The sequence below is a fragment of the Podarcis cretensis genome, assembly GCF_951804945.1.
Source record: "Podarcis cretensis genome assembly, chromosome: 14".
NCBI classification, from domain to species: Eukaryota; Metazoa; Chordata; class Lepidosauria; order Squamata; family Lacertidae; genus Podarcis; species Podarcis cretensis.
Window position 1 is genome coordinate 14,728,181 of NC_137183.1, and position 15,423 is coordinate 14,743,603.

General features: G+C 40.1%; 1 protein-coding gene across 2 annotated transcripts in view; it reads right to left on the reverse strand.

The window, feature by feature from the left end:
• Positions 1-15,423, reverse strand: part of FAM227B (family with sequence similarity 227 member B) — a 116,385-nt gene that overhangs the window by 98,894 nt on the left and 2,068 nt on the right. For both annotated transcript variants that reach the window (XM_079953338.1, XM_079953339.1), the window contains exons 2-6: positions 14,973-15,026; positions 11,917-12,175; positions 9,993-10,057; positions 8,653-8,697; positions 7,106-7,210 (exon numbers count right to left, since the gene is read on the reverse strand). In XM_079953338.1, coding sequence (XP_079809464.1) covers positions 7,106-7,210; positions 8,653-8,697; positions 9,993-10,057; positions 11,917-12,175; positions 14,973-15,026 — 528 coding nt within the window. The remainder of the gene's footprint in view (positions 1-7,105; positions 7,211-8,652; positions 8,698-9,992; positions 10,058-11,916; positions 12,176-14,972; positions 15,027-15,423) is intronic.

The window sequence follows — 15,423 nt, forward strand, 5'->3', positions numbered from 1 at the left end:
GCATCCTTATTAACATTCAACCAAATTACAATATTTTTGTAGGTAAATCTTGAATTTCCTCCAATCTTCTTCAACCCTCTCCTCTCCCAGGTCTCGGATTCTGCCGGTCATCTCAGCCAGTTCCATATAGTCTATCAGTTGCATCTGCCATTCTTCCAGTGTGGGTAGATCTTGGGTTTTCCAATATTTAGCGATGAGTATCCTTGCTGCCGTTGTTGCATACAAGAAAAAAGTTCTGTCCTTCTTTATCACCCTCTGGCCGACAATACCCAGAAGAAAGGCCTCTGGTTTCTTAAGGAAGGTATACTTAAATACCTTTTTCAACTCATTATATATCATTTCCCAGAAAGCCTTCACTTTAGGGCACGTCCACCAGAGGTGAAAGAATGTTCCTTCATTTTCTTTACATTTCCAACATTTATTATCAGACAGGTGGTATATTTTGGCAAGTTTAACTGGGGTCATGTACCATCTATATATCATTTTCATTACATTTTCCTTCAAAGCGTTACAAGCAGTGAAGTTCAACCCAGTGGTCCACAACCTTTCCCAGTCATCAAACATGATATTATACCCAATATCCTGTGCCCACTTTATCATAACCGATTTAACCGTTTCGTCTTGTGTGTTCCATTTTAACAGCAAGTTATACATTCTTGAAAGTACCTTAGTCTTAGGTTCTAACAGTTCTGTTTCCAATTTCGATTTCTCCACCTGGAACCCTAACTTTTTGTCATTTTTAAAAACTTCTTTAATCTGAGCATAGTGTAACCAGTCTCGCACTTTATCCTTTAATTTCTCCAAACTCTGCAATTTCCAATTGTCTCCATCTTTTTCTAGTATTTCCCAATATTTTGGCCATTTGGCCTCCATATTGGGTCTTTTTCGGGCCTTAGCTTCCAGAGGTGAAAGCCACCTTGGAGTTTTGTTTTCCAATAAGTCTTTATATTTTGTCCAGACATTAAACACTGCTTTTCTGACAATATGGTTCTTAAAGGCCTTATTGATCTTAACCTTGTCATACCATAAGTATGCATGCCAACCAAAAGCGTTATTGAAACCTTCCAAGTCCAATACGTCAGTGTCTTCGAGAAGTAGCCAATCTTTTAGCCAGCAGAAAGCTGCGGCTTCATAATACAACTTTAGGTCTGGCAGGGCAAAGCCCCCTCTTTCTTTCACATCCGTTAATATCTTAAACTTAATTCTGGGATTTTGGCTGGCTTGGAGTCAATTTGATTCCCTCCCCCTCTTTCTTTTTTCCTTTCTCCTCCTGTGACGAGGCTGCATTTTAATGTTTCAATGTTGTATTTTGATCTTGTTTTTAAGTTGTAGTCATTCAACTTGTTTTTATTAATGCTTGTTAGCCGCCCTGAGCCCGGCCTTGGCTGGGGAGGGGGCAGTATAAATAAAATTTATTATTACTGTTATTATTACTCAGAAGTAAGCACCGCTTACCAAGGGCACTTTTTTAAATTCAAAAAAGGAGTCAAGGTTTGACCTGCGTTGCTACAATTGCTATACATGGTGTGGAGGGCAAGCCCAAAACAGGATGCCTTCCAAACCGCCTGGGGTGGTGGGAGTCTGAAGCATCATCATGCTACAATTAGGTCCCACGATGTAAAAATAAGGAAGTGGTCATGCAAATCAACTGTAACCTTTTGAAAGGATCTTGGTGGACTTGTGATGAAAAACAAGGCATCTGACAGGCCTAGGCAAATGTCACTGCATTATTTATACTCAAGTCATGCTTTGGAAGATTATTTTTACGGCATTGAACTTCAGAAATTATAGTTCATTATGCCCTTTGCTATGCATCTACAAGATTATTTGTCACTCCACAGCTGCAACCTTATATAACCCTTTAAAAACTGACCCCAAATAATTGCTTGGGTCAGTATTCATTTTCTCAATAGCAACCAATCATTTTATGCTCTGCAATCATATAACTTTTTATGGGATTATAAAAATTGGCCTTGATTGTTGGTATTAAATTTAAAACCTTCCATTTGGATTCTTAGATCCTAATTAATTTTTGGCTTCTTAAAGACAGTATTTGCAAATGCAAGTCTGGCACAGATCTATAAGAATATCCGTTAGTTAAACCAAAATAATAATATTAGCTCAAATGGGTTAAAGTCATTACCTCCCCCCCCCCACGCGCCAAAAAATCTGGTTCTTCTCATACTTTATACTACTTGGCCTTGCACAAATGACAAGAAATGAATAATGGCTGCAATAAATAAACCTGACACCTTGTCAAAATGTGTAAATTCAAGGAAAAATGCAAATCCATAAAATGACATTATGCTATAAACATGCTGTAATTATCTTAAACAAACATTTACTGCCTGCTTCAAAAATATTAATAGAGAAAAGAAAAAGGGATGATTTAAAGTAACAGCTGTACAGCAAAAATAATTTAGATATATTCAAATAGTATTAATGTGAAAGTAACAGCCAGGGTAATATATTTCTTTGGACACAAAAAAAATGTCAAAAAGTACCGAGAAAGCTTCAAAATTTTCCATACTTCTTCAGTCTACCCCCCAAAAAAGTGAGAAGCCTAATCTGCAAATTTTAAGGTGGAAGTGCATATATTATGCAGATTTATGATGCAATTCTATTCCCAACATTCCTGGGAGCAGGTATGTATAGAATTGCACTGCAAAATAGGTTTTGCAAACAGATCTCAGATTGTGTTGAACCAAGGATTACTGGGAACAAACAGGAACGTTTGATCCCCTTTGAAAGCACAATTTCTGTTCTGGGTTTGGAGATATAGACTCACAGATCAGTGAGGATGGCAGCCCTCACAACTGCTGAGCCTAAGCAATGGTGCTGATCACCACTCTGGAAACAATGAGCAATGGGGAACAAACATAATGTTGTGGTTCGAGGACCTGATCCCCCCAAAGTGGAATGAATACACAAGGACACGTGATATAAGGTTAATGGGCAAGAAAAGGCCACAACTTTATTGATTACAGCAAGTGAAAAGGCACTGGATTACGTCACCCCCTTAGAGAGAGGTGAGTCTGAAACAAGGGGGGTTTATTCACCAGTAGGTGGAGCCTGTTGATGCTAATCCAACTATAGGCTCTCCCCTGATGTCACCGAGGGTCGTGCCATGGCCTCCCGCCAAGCAGGCATCGGACAGAATACATGACCGCCAGATTCCTTTAACGGAATACCCAAAAAATTGAAGGCATAGGCGATGGCCACACCTAGCTCTTTGACACCACAACACATTATTCCAATGCCTAACCTACCCAGCAATACCACAAAAGTTGTGACGATTGCTACGAGGTAGGCGAAAAAATCAAAAAGCCTAATGCCAAATGGAAAAATTCCTACCAGGCCCCCCCGGACAACCAGGGCGACCAACCTAAGGTCCATAGCAAGGCCAAGGAAAACTAAGACCCTGAGCTAAAAGGGAGTGGAGGGTGGGTGACTCGCGACGGGACGACGAAGAGTGAGGCCGAGGAGGGGCTGGCGCCGCAGCATTTAGGCTGCTGTACACGCCCCCTCGGAGGCACCTGGTTGGGTGCCTGCCGATGGGCATGGGCGCCAGCCAGGTGAGTGGAAGGCAGGGGGCTAATGCCCCCTGCTAGAGGTGGAGCTCGGGGGTCCCGCCCACAACCACTCCCCTCTCTTCCAGGAGGAGAGTCTTTGCCATACCCTTAACAAGTAACTGCTGCTTGAAAGCTGTTTATGGTAGGTGTATGCACAACCCCCAAGCTCCATATATAGTTACAGGTACTGGATAGGGTTGTTTCGTTGTTTGTTTAACATGTTGCAGTATCTTTTTCTTTTGCAGACATAGAGCCCAAATTAAAGGGTGATGATAAAAGTGTTTTATTCCTTTTTTAGCTACTGCTGATTTTAATCATTTTTTCAATATTTTTAAATGCCAGTTTTAACCAGTTTACTGTAAACCACCTAGAGATTTTCTTACAATCAAGCAGTATATATTTTTACAAACAAATGCTTGTAAGCATTGTTCTCCCCTCCCTTATAAAGCTGGAAAACAACCAGGGAGGGGACGACGTTACAATTCTAAAACATTTTCAGATTTACAATGTTAATATGCCTACTGATGAAAAGTTTAAAATACCACATATGAACTTACTAAAAGAACAAAGACATTCCAAGGATGAATTTTTTTTTATAATAATATTTATTCAGATTTTTTAAAGATTACAAAGAAAACATGAGAAAATCAAAAAGCAAAAAAAATATACGCAATACAACACAAAAACAGAAAAACACAAAGAAAAAATGCAATCATCAAAAAAAAAGAAAAAAAAAGAAAAAAGCAGTTTAAATCCTTTACATAACCACTTCCCTTTTACTTATTTTCTTGACCTCCCCACACCTCCCATTTCTGTATTCAAATTCAGATTTTTATTTCAGCAAGTCCTTTCAACCTTATTTTTTAACTCAATAGTTTCTTTCAATATGTTATCATTTCACCTTCTCTCTTTCATCCAACTCAATTCATTTTTGCTTAATCTTCTATATCTAATCATTTTCCCTATATATCCTTCCAACCTTATTTTCATTTAATTTAATTCATTTTAAAAACCACTTTTACTTTATCCAATCTTAACTCTCATCCAAACTTATACTTCAATACTTATTCTTAAACCATTTCTCCAAGGTCGACCAAAATTCCCTTCCACGAATTTCCCAATCATCATACAAATAACAAGACAAAAAAAGAAAAACAAGTTATAATTATATACCCTTTAAGTTCCCAATTTCTATTCCACCCATGCCCCCTTCCCGGTTTCAGTCCCCAACATGTGTCCATCAGTCTCAATATACAATCAGCCTGGAGATCTTAAGTCCGAGGCTCTTAATTCTCTCTCACTTCCTCTCTGCCGGTCTTTTTGATAGTCCTTAATATTGAAAACCAAATCTCGGGGAAGCTCCGGCCCAACAGGATCCACTTTTCTTCCATCCAGGCCTTCATACTTAAGGATAAAGCCTATGAGGTATTCCAGTTTCATACTCCTTTCAAATCCAAATGTCCCCAAAGCTCCATCTTCCACCTTAATCAAATTTGTAATCCTTAGGTCTTCAGATCTCCACATAAGGAGATCTCTCCACTTTTCACTCTCCAATTCAGGCCGGACTTTCCACATCAGGTTTTTATTTTCCTTTGTTGCCATCATGTCAGGCCTCGAACTACAGTTCTCCTTTAACATCTGCAAAATTACGGCTCCCCCTTCCTTTTCTTCAGGGACAACATATATCTCCTTCTCCAAATTCTCAAAGCTCTCAGATTCCTCTATTTGTCCAGTTGAGTGGGCTTCCTGCGTCAAATCCTTGTCCTTATCAAATTCAATGAAGGTACCCACTGTTAAATCCAAAGTTGTAGCATTTGTAGCCAAAACATCAATTTGACCTTGCAACTTTCCCAAGAGAACAAATGCTCTGTTCAGTTCAGCCTGTATTTTTCCTCCACCAGCCATTCTTTGTAATGTCCCAAAGCCCCCTCTAGGGGAGTTTTAGTTCCTTAATGTTCCTTTCAGCACAAATCCAAAAGTCCAGTTAGTTTGTATCAACTCTTCCTTTTTCAGGAGCAGATTGTAACAAAATGTAGCCAGCAGAAGCAACAGAAACAAAGTCCTCTTTTTGCGTCTTGACAGCTAGCTTGACAGCTGTCAAGATCTTCTTTACCTCATCGCCAGACTCTCACGGAACACTCCCGGGTCCGGGGGGGGGGGGTGGCGGCGCTTCAGCTCCCAAATTTAGTTCTTTTTCTGCAGGTTCCCCTGCTTTCAATAAAATTCTTATAATGCCAAACCGTGAAATTAAGGTCTTTTGCAAGAAAAAAGAAAAAAAAATTATCCTCAACCTTAGTTAACAGGTCCTTTGCTTTAAGTTGTTTACAGAGAGGGAAGGCGGACTTCCTGTTTAGACCTTCCCCAATCGTGCCGAATTTAAGAAATTATCTTTAAAGTTCCAATTTCCGTACTACTCACGGGTTGTTGCTTTAGAGTCCATTTGTTCACAAGAAGAAGTCAGCGCTCTCCGACAAACGGCTGTGCGGCTTCACTCCACGGGAGAAGCAATCGACTCTCAGCACCGCGCCGCTCACCCCATCCCGTTCCGGAGCCTTTAAAAAAAGCTCCTTCGCGGCTTGGGGGGAGCAAATGGTGCCCGCCGAGTTCCCACGCTCACAGGCTTCACCCGCCTGTGATTTTTGAGGGTCCCCGCTTTGCCGCAGCGGTAAGACCCAATCCCGTGGAGCCGATCCCTCCGGAGCTCAGAGGGAATCCGCCATTAGTCGTTGGCGCTAACCCGGAAGTCCCAAGGATCAATTCTTATGTTTCATCAAATGCTGCTGCTTCTTTAAACACAGAATAATATATTATCAGAGGCTGGAGAACTTCCATTTCTAATAATACACAAAATGTTACTTGGATTGAAGGCTATGACCTTTCTTTCAAGAAGTCACAAAAGTATCACAGGAACGGTTCCCCAAACTTATATTCTCCAAGCAGGTAGCACACAAAAGAGCATACCAAAAAGTCTAACAGCAGGCCCAAGAGTTTGTGTTCTTTGGGAGGCCAAGGTGGCAAAATACTTATAGCAACTGGGAGATGAATCTGGCAACCAGCCAGCCCAGTCATGTGCTCCTGTTTAACAAGGCTCAATTAACAACAGCTGCTCTGCTGAACAATCAATTCATGACACTTTCCTCACTTGTTAATAAAATGGAGTGAATTAATCACTCTGCATATTATGTTTAATGCTATCTGAAATTTATCATTATTTGCAAAAAGAAAATGGAATACATCTTGCTAAGGGAGGTACAGAAGGATGTATAGCAGGAAAAGACCCAAAATATAATAGTGGGAGACATAAAATGCATTTTATGTGGATTTTAACAGTGGACGATAGGATTTCATATGATGTAATTGACTTCTTACTGACTTGAATGTATAATATGTCTCAAGTATGTCATGCAATCTTAAAAGAACTGTTTTTTCTTGTTTCAGATATAAACCACCTATCAAAATTGATCTATCTTAAGCTCTAAAAATATTTTACATCAGCAAGTTTTGCTACCTAAACTGAAATACAAAGTTTATACCTTGAAGGTTTGGACTTTAAGAACTGAACCCCAGAGTTGTGCGGGTTCTAGATGATTTGGTAGTTTCATGACTTTCATTGGCTTGAAACCAGGGAACTTGTAATTCTAAAATGAAGAAGAAAATCCACATTAATAAGTATGCTTCTAATGGTTTATCTCAGAGAAATGTTCTAGTTCTGATACTTGGTATCAGTAAGTTACATGAAGTGTACATTTAAAAAAAGCAAGCTCAGAACTATCCACTTTTTTTTAGACAAAAGCAGCTATGTTCAGGCTACTGTGTAAAACCTCTTTATTTTAGGTAATGATCAGAGAGAATCTGTTGGTTGTTCTGTGACTTTTTCGGCTATAGCTTCTATGCTGATGATTCCCATTGTATTATAAATGTAAATTTTCTGTAAAATAAAAGAAACAAAAAAGGAGCTATACAGGATCCTGATCAATATTGAGACTCTAGCACCCAACGGTTGAACCCTCTTCTTCCAGTGATAAAGGTAAAGGTAAAGGGACCCCAACCATTAGGTCGAGTTGTGGCCGACTCTGGGGTTGCGGCGCTCATCTCGTTTTATTGGCCGAGGGAGCCAGCATACAGCTTCTGGGTTATGTGGCCAGCATGACTAAGCCGCTTCTGGCGAACCAGAGCAACGCACGGAAATGCCGTTTACCTTCCCGCCAGAGTGGTACCTATTTATCTACTTGCACGTTTACGTGCTTTTGAACTGCTAGGTTGGCAAGAGCAGGGACCAAGCAACGGGAGCTCACCCCGTCACGGGGATTCAAACTGCCGACCTTCTGATCGGCAAGTCCTAGGCTCTGTGGTTTAACCCACAGCACCACCTGCGCCCCTTCTCCAGTGATACTTTCCTGATAAAAATCCTCCCCCAGAAGCAATTTGTCCCAAAGCAGCTAAGGAGTAGGAAACGGAATGGATGCTGCAGAATTAATCCAAATATCAAGTGGTCTGTTTTTGCTGGGGGGGAAAAACAGCAGCAAATTCTAACCATTATTATTTTAAAGGTTATGTGTATGTTTAACATAATGTTAAATTTGACCCCATGTAATAGTTAATAATCAGGAGTGATTTATAAAAGACTGTCTCCTCCTCCACCACCGAAATTATGTGCAAGATCAACTGTCTTATGATAAAGAGCCAGGATAAAGGCAAAAGCACCACCACATGTCTGATCCTGAGTCAGCTCACAGTTGTCCCTTCTACTGCTTCTCTCCCCTAGTTTCAGAGGAATTAAACATTCTCCTTGTGCAAGAAGCTTCATGTTTGTTTATATGCAGTGCCATTTTTCTAGGAAAAGAGGTGTCGGAACGCACAATGAACACTTCGTACCTACGGGACCGCCTCTCCTGGTATGTCCCACGGAGGACCTTACGGTCTTCAATCAAAAACACCTTGGAGGTCCCAGGCCACAGAGAGGCCACCCATGTCAAGGGGGGGGGGCTACATGCTAGGGGGTTAGACTAGATGACCCTTAGGGTCTCTTCCAACTCTACAATCCTATGATTGACTTCTGCAGCATATTTGGTACAATTACCTCAACTCTCTTAGAACTTGTGTGGTCTATGGCATCTGTAGCAATCTGAAATACATTTTAAACAAAAGCATTGTGTCAGTATGCTAAATGCGCTGAGTGGTAAAGGTACATGTTATCTGCTTCACTATCAATATTTTGTTGTTAAAAATAATAATTGCTGAAAATATATGATGAAAAGAAATGCTGTGAAATTTGAAATTATCTGCTATGAAAAAAGGTGGATTCTCTAGGCAGTGTTGTTACCTGTGTGGACATATAAAATTACTCAAGGCCTTTTACTTGGAGCCAGGTAAGAGAATTAGTGATGATCAGAGAAACACACATAACTAGCATCTGGCAGCATCTACACTATAAACATATCAGAGCTGATATTGAACACAGTGCTAATTGTGTTAAAGTTGTACAGTTCTGAATACGAGCAAATTTTCCCACTTCATTTCTTGAGCCACTACAAAAAAAGTATGCATAGGCATACTCGGGTACCTCGGGTTAAGTACTTAATTCGTTCTGGAGGTCCGTTCTTAACCTGAAACTGTTCTTAACCTGAAGCACCACTTTAGCTAATGGGGCCTCCCGCTGCCACCGCGCCGCCACTGCACAATTTCTGTTCTCATCCTGAAGCAAAGTTCTTAACCCGAGGTACTATTTCTGGGTTAGCGGAGTCTGTAACCTGAAGCGTACATAACCCAAGGTACCACTGTACTTTAAGTAAGATGTCTACCTGCTGCAAAGTTACTAGTGTCTGTAAATTAAGAATGAGGAGGCTGTGGCCCTTCAATTGTCCCTGGATTCCAACCAGTGCAACATCTGGTTATACATACCTGCTGCATATGCAGTAGAAGGTGGTAACACGGTGAAAACATACTGGGGTAACAGAATAGAGTGTATCATTGAAGGTGGAGGGTGAGAAAATCACAGTTCTGAATGCACCTCTGTGTAACAAAGCACTTTGCAATCAAGAGCTAGCACAGCAAGAGCAAAAGTCAGTACTTTCTCTGATATGTTCTTTTTTTTTTTAATGTGCAGGAAGCATCAGACCCCCAGTGGAAGTCTGAAATGGGAGTCCATTCTACCACCTCACTATGCTGATATTGTAGCCCAAAATGTTACATCAGTTTTCCGCCAGTTTAACTGTCATGTCCCACAGTGATCCATGGAATTTGTGTTTGGTGAGGTTGCTGAGAATTTTGTTTAAAGAGCCCTCTCTGGCAAATGAAATATAATCATTTCTGCACTTGTTTCAGGGATACTAGTGAGGTGATTCAATTTCAGGAATGTTATCAGCTGGCAGCTCCTAATGAGTAAAATGGGGTGTATGTATTAACCAACGAGTACAATACCTGCACTTTCTTCTTTTTCTTCTTCTGCCTTGGCAAACTGCTTGTTGATTCAGAAAGACAAGTGTCTTGAAAGGAAGAAAGTATGAAGAATTTAGAATGTAGCACTAATTTTCAATTTCATGAAACAAATACAGATTTTGGCCATAACTACATTTTCAAATATGTGTAGTATAGAAATCTTGGTTCACTCAAATGACCAGCCAGTAATCTGGGAACTGAGCTAGATTCCTGACTTATGCTAACTGCCTTACCTATATGTATATAGTAGCTTTTAACAGCTGGACCACAGAACCACTTTCAGTACACAATTGTAGATGACTTCCCACAACCACAAATTCAAATTCTTACATACATTTACTCAGCAGTAAGTTCCACTGAATGAACTTGTTCCGTAGTAAATGTGTTTGTAATGAAGTCTAAATTTCTCCTAAATTGTTTTTAAGGAAAGGTGGGGTACTTCAGGGAGTAATGCTAATTACTAGAGTAAAACACCACTCATATTTTGGGGGGAAATTTTTTTAGATGAGATGTAAATTTGCTTTGAAAACTCACTTTGGCTATTAAGGAAAATATATCTCTATTGGTGTAAGCCAGACTTCACTTCTTGAGCCTAATGTTCTGGGCAGTAAATGTTGTCTAAATATTACCAGAGGATAAGGAGCTTGTGTTAATTAGCTGAGTAATGTCAGGATGTTTGTGTCATCAACAGCAGTTTGGTGAATTACAACAGTTTATTATGTAATGATCCACTGTGTAGTTTTCTGAATTTAATTTCCCTCTGATCTCACTACAGTGGTACCTCGGGTTAAGTACTTAATTCGTTCCGGAGGTCCGTTCTTAACCTGAAACTGTTCTTAACCTGAAGCACCACTTTAGCCGCTGTGCCGCCGGAGCATGATTTCTGTTCTCATCCTGAAGCAAAGTTCTTAACCTGAGGTAATATTTCTGGGTTAGCGGAGTCTGTAACCTGAAGTGAATGTAACCTGAAGCGTATGTAACCCGAGGTACCACTGTATTTACAAATATATCTATACCTATATAATACTTCATGCATCTGTTGAAGTGGACTGAAGTCAATGAAAGCTTATAATAAATTTATTTTAAGGTGCTGCAAGACTCAATTTAGTTGCATTCAATGCAGCACTAAGTGAGTCATTTAGCAGTATACTTGTTCTGCTGGCAAAATTTGCCAGGGGAATGTTGCATGAGAGAATGCATAAGCTGTTTGCTGGTAACTTGGTTGTATAATATGTTGTGTCACTGTCACATTGGATTCCTCTGTTGCACAACATTAAAACTCACCTGTCCACTAGCACTAGACTCCGTACACTACCATAGAGAGAATATTGTGAAACATTCTTTTATTTTGCTGCAAGAGACTGGCACAACTCCCCCTTTGGATATTATTTACATAGCCCCAGTTGAAACGTAACATGAAGCTTAGCATGAACAAATGACCTCCCAGATATAAGGCCATAGCTGCTTTGCTCACCCTCCATTCCTGCTGCTGCTCTGAGCTAAGCCATGGTTTGACTTGGCATTATATCTAAACCTGGGCTGATAATTTAGTTCCCCTATGCAAATAAATAATAAACATTACACAGTTAAAATCTGTTCCTTCAAGCAACTGAACATTAAAAAATAAGGATATGTTTCAAAGTGTGAAACTTATAACGGGGTGGTATGCAGTTGGTGTCTCTTCACGGACAGAAGGCAATGAAGAGGAAGGCAATTTTCAAGAATTTTCACTCACCATTGCAGCCTCCTGCACGCCACCAAAAATCTGCTCCAGAGCGAGTGTGTAGGGAAGTTGCAGGGAGGAAAAGGAATCACTTGAAATTGTCCCCCTCTGTGTGGATGTCTTCAGCAGAAGGACACTAATTGGATATTGGCTGTAACTAATAACTCAATGGATAATTATTACCTTGCTCTATAAAAACACCCTCTTGGTCATCTCTTTCTGATTCTTTAGATTCCAAATAAAGTACGACATCAGCATGTTCATGGACTCTCATTTTGCATTCATCCATTTTCTTTTCCAAATCAGAGATAATTTTAGTGGATATTGGAGCATTGTCATGAAGAAACTTTGTAATAGTCTCCAAGGCATAGTCTTTTTTTAACTTGGCAACCAAAGGCTGAGTATCCATTTCTGGCATGTAGGGAAACCGTGGCCAATCATCCTGCAATAATAACAGTTATTGAAAATCTGACAAACAATAATGTTAAGGAACAAATATTTATGTATACACAGAGACACACCCATACACCTACATGCATACATACACAGAATCATCACGCCAAAATTAAGCACTTGCTTTCTTTATCCAGTTTACCTGAATAGCAGAGGTTAATGTGTGCGCTTAATTCATCCACTAAAATAAATTTTATTCACAAATGCTAATAGATTTTTAGAGTATGGTGATGTTTAACAAGTTTGTAAACATTTTGCTAAATAATGGATTTACTGTTGTTAGCTACCTTGAGTGCAATGTGTAGAAAGGTGGGATAGAAACTAAGGTGGTAAATACCGGTACATAATAAATAAAACAAATGGATCAGATATATTTTTCTAGTATAGTATTGCCTACATCTGTCTTTAGTAAGTTCTCTCATACACCATCCAGAGAACATAATCCCAAAATGAAGTTATACATCTTTTGTATAGGTGATACTTAACACCCACCAAACCAGCAAAGATGTACAAAACGAAAAATAAGAACTGTTGGAAATGCACTGTAAAAGAGGGAAATTTTCTTCACATGTGGTGGTTGCGTGACAAGGTGAAAACTTTTTGGGATAGTGTGTATAATGAGTTAAAAAAGATATTTAGGTACACCTTTATAAAAAACCGGAGGCATTTTTGCTAGGTATGGTCGGATAGGACACTAAAAAGGAAGATCAGAAATTCTTCCTGTATGCCACAACAGCAGGAAGACTACTCCTCACACAGAGATGGAAACAACAGGATATTCCGACAATTGAAGAATGGCAACAGAAAGTATTGGAGTATGCGGAAATAGCAAGGCTAACTGGAAGAATCCGACAGCAGGACGATGAGAAATTCCAAAAAGAATGGTCCAAATTTATGGTATACTTAGAGAAAACTGTACATAAATAAAGATACTCACAGGACTAAAATAAAACTCATAATGTTTACTGTAAACATTTGGTTAGACCACAAGATGTAATGCTGTAATATAATAAGGAATGTACCTGTTTAAAGTATAATACAAAAATTTATTAAGGAATTATAGACATTTATAGAATGTATATACAGTAATCACGCTTAAGTAAGAGCAATGTAGAGAAGCCAGAAGAGGGGTGGAGGGAAGTTAATTCGGATAAGATATAGATTGAAAGGAGAATAATATTGTTAAGCTGTGTTGTGTTTAAGATATTTGGAAAAAATTAATAAAAATTATTGGGGAGGAGGGAGAAGTTATACATCTTTATCTGATCCTTCTGTAGAGCTTAGGTTTACTTAAATGGAATTATCACATTTTATCTTCACAACAAACATAAGAAAAGCACTGGTGCATAGATCAGCCCAAAGACCTGATTAGTTCAACATTCTGTTCCTCAGGGTGGCCAACGAGATGCCTATGGAAAGCACACAAGCAGGACATGAGCACAACTGCCCTCTCCTGCTTTTGATCCCTGGCAACTGGCATTCAGAAGCATACTGCACAAGATTCATTTATTCATTTATTCATCTATTGTGAGCGTTATCCATTGTTCACATTATCTTGCATGAATTTCTTTAAGCCTCTGTCATGGGCCTGGGAGTGGGGGATTGGTCGAGTCAGAGAACAGAGTAGCAGCAAACAGGTAACTGGGTAAGGATCTAGTAGGCTGGGAAGGTCTCTGGCTGGGTCAGGAGAGCCCAAGGAAGAGGATGCTGGAGAGGGTTCTTGTGATGGTGGTGGGGTCTGTTGCCCCATTCCATCTTCCCATTAGTCTCCGCAGTGCAAGATATGGGCTGCCCCTCCAGAGTTGTCAGAGGCTGGTTCCAGCTCATCCACTTTGCCTTTCATGCCACCAATTCTGCCTCTGGAGTTGTCAGAAACCACATCTAATCTTGCCTCTCCAAGGGAGATTACTGCTGCACCTGTCCCATTTGCCTCCAATGAGGCAGTGATGCTTCTTCCATTGCCTAGGTCACAGAGACACCAGTGCCAGCATGAACAGATGAGGCAGCTCGCTGCATCCTTCTTGGAGAAGTGCCACGTCGCTTGCCCAGTCTGAAGACCAGAACTGCTTGCCATGCCAAGTTGTGCTCACACCAGGGGTGTTGTTGTTGGATCAACGTCTTTGCTTGTGTAGTCATGTGTAGCACTAGCTGTGCTTTGGATCATCATTTTGCCTATGTATCACACCGATATGAGTATTCAATATATTGGTAGAAACAACCACCTTACTTCAACACTGAGTGGGAGCCAGGACATCTAAAGTTATCTAAGTAGGCAGCTATCACTTCATCTTGCAGTAGCAAAAAATTTCAAAGTCCCATGGGTTGTGTAATGTAGATTAGGTGAGAGAAAGTGAGTTATCCCAAGCTGCACACTCAATGACCTTTATGGCAGAGAGAGGATTTGAACCCTGGTTCTCCCTTGTTCAGGTCTAGCACTCTATCGAATATATCACAATGGTAAAATCGGACAAAATGTAAGGCAATGAAATCACTAAAGCGTAAGTTCCAAAAAACAAATGGGTAACAACATCTACATTTCTTCCAAAACTTGCATATGAAAAATGTAGAATAACCACAGGAGCGCCTTTCTATGTAAGCTTTTCCAATTCTGCACTGTTCTTACATTCCACTGCCTGAGGGCTTGAAACGCAATCCTCATTTAAACTTGTTTCTCAGGGTATACATTTGTAAGGTCCTTGCTCAAAACTTTGTTCTCCCCAGACCTAACCCCCCTCCCCCCACAACACACATACATACGGGTATTATTATTTTTAAAAACTACCTACCAACTTCTGAGAGACTAAAAATTCTTCAAATGTGCGAGGAGGCTGTGGCACTGCCTAGAAACAAAGATACATTTGTATTACAAAAGAAACCCTCCATAAATGGTGCATGCCAGTAAAAGAAATATTAGGTGCTCAATTTAGCAACAGTAAGTCTGTGATGTCTACTGCTGGGTTTTGATAATTAGTATATGAAAGATGGAGGCATTACACTGAATAGATAACACTGAAAATAAAGGAACACAAGAAATTATGCAGAAGACTAACAAGAAAGGAGAGATACAGGACTGGTTTACACAGCCACCCAAGCTGGGAATCCTTATGCTTATTTGAGGTTCAAATGCATCAACCACTCCCAGAGCTCCACTGCCAATGGTACTATGCCTCACTATACCAGTTGCTGGGAATCACAAAGTATGAATGCACTAATGGGGAATGCCTGGTGCTGCCTAGG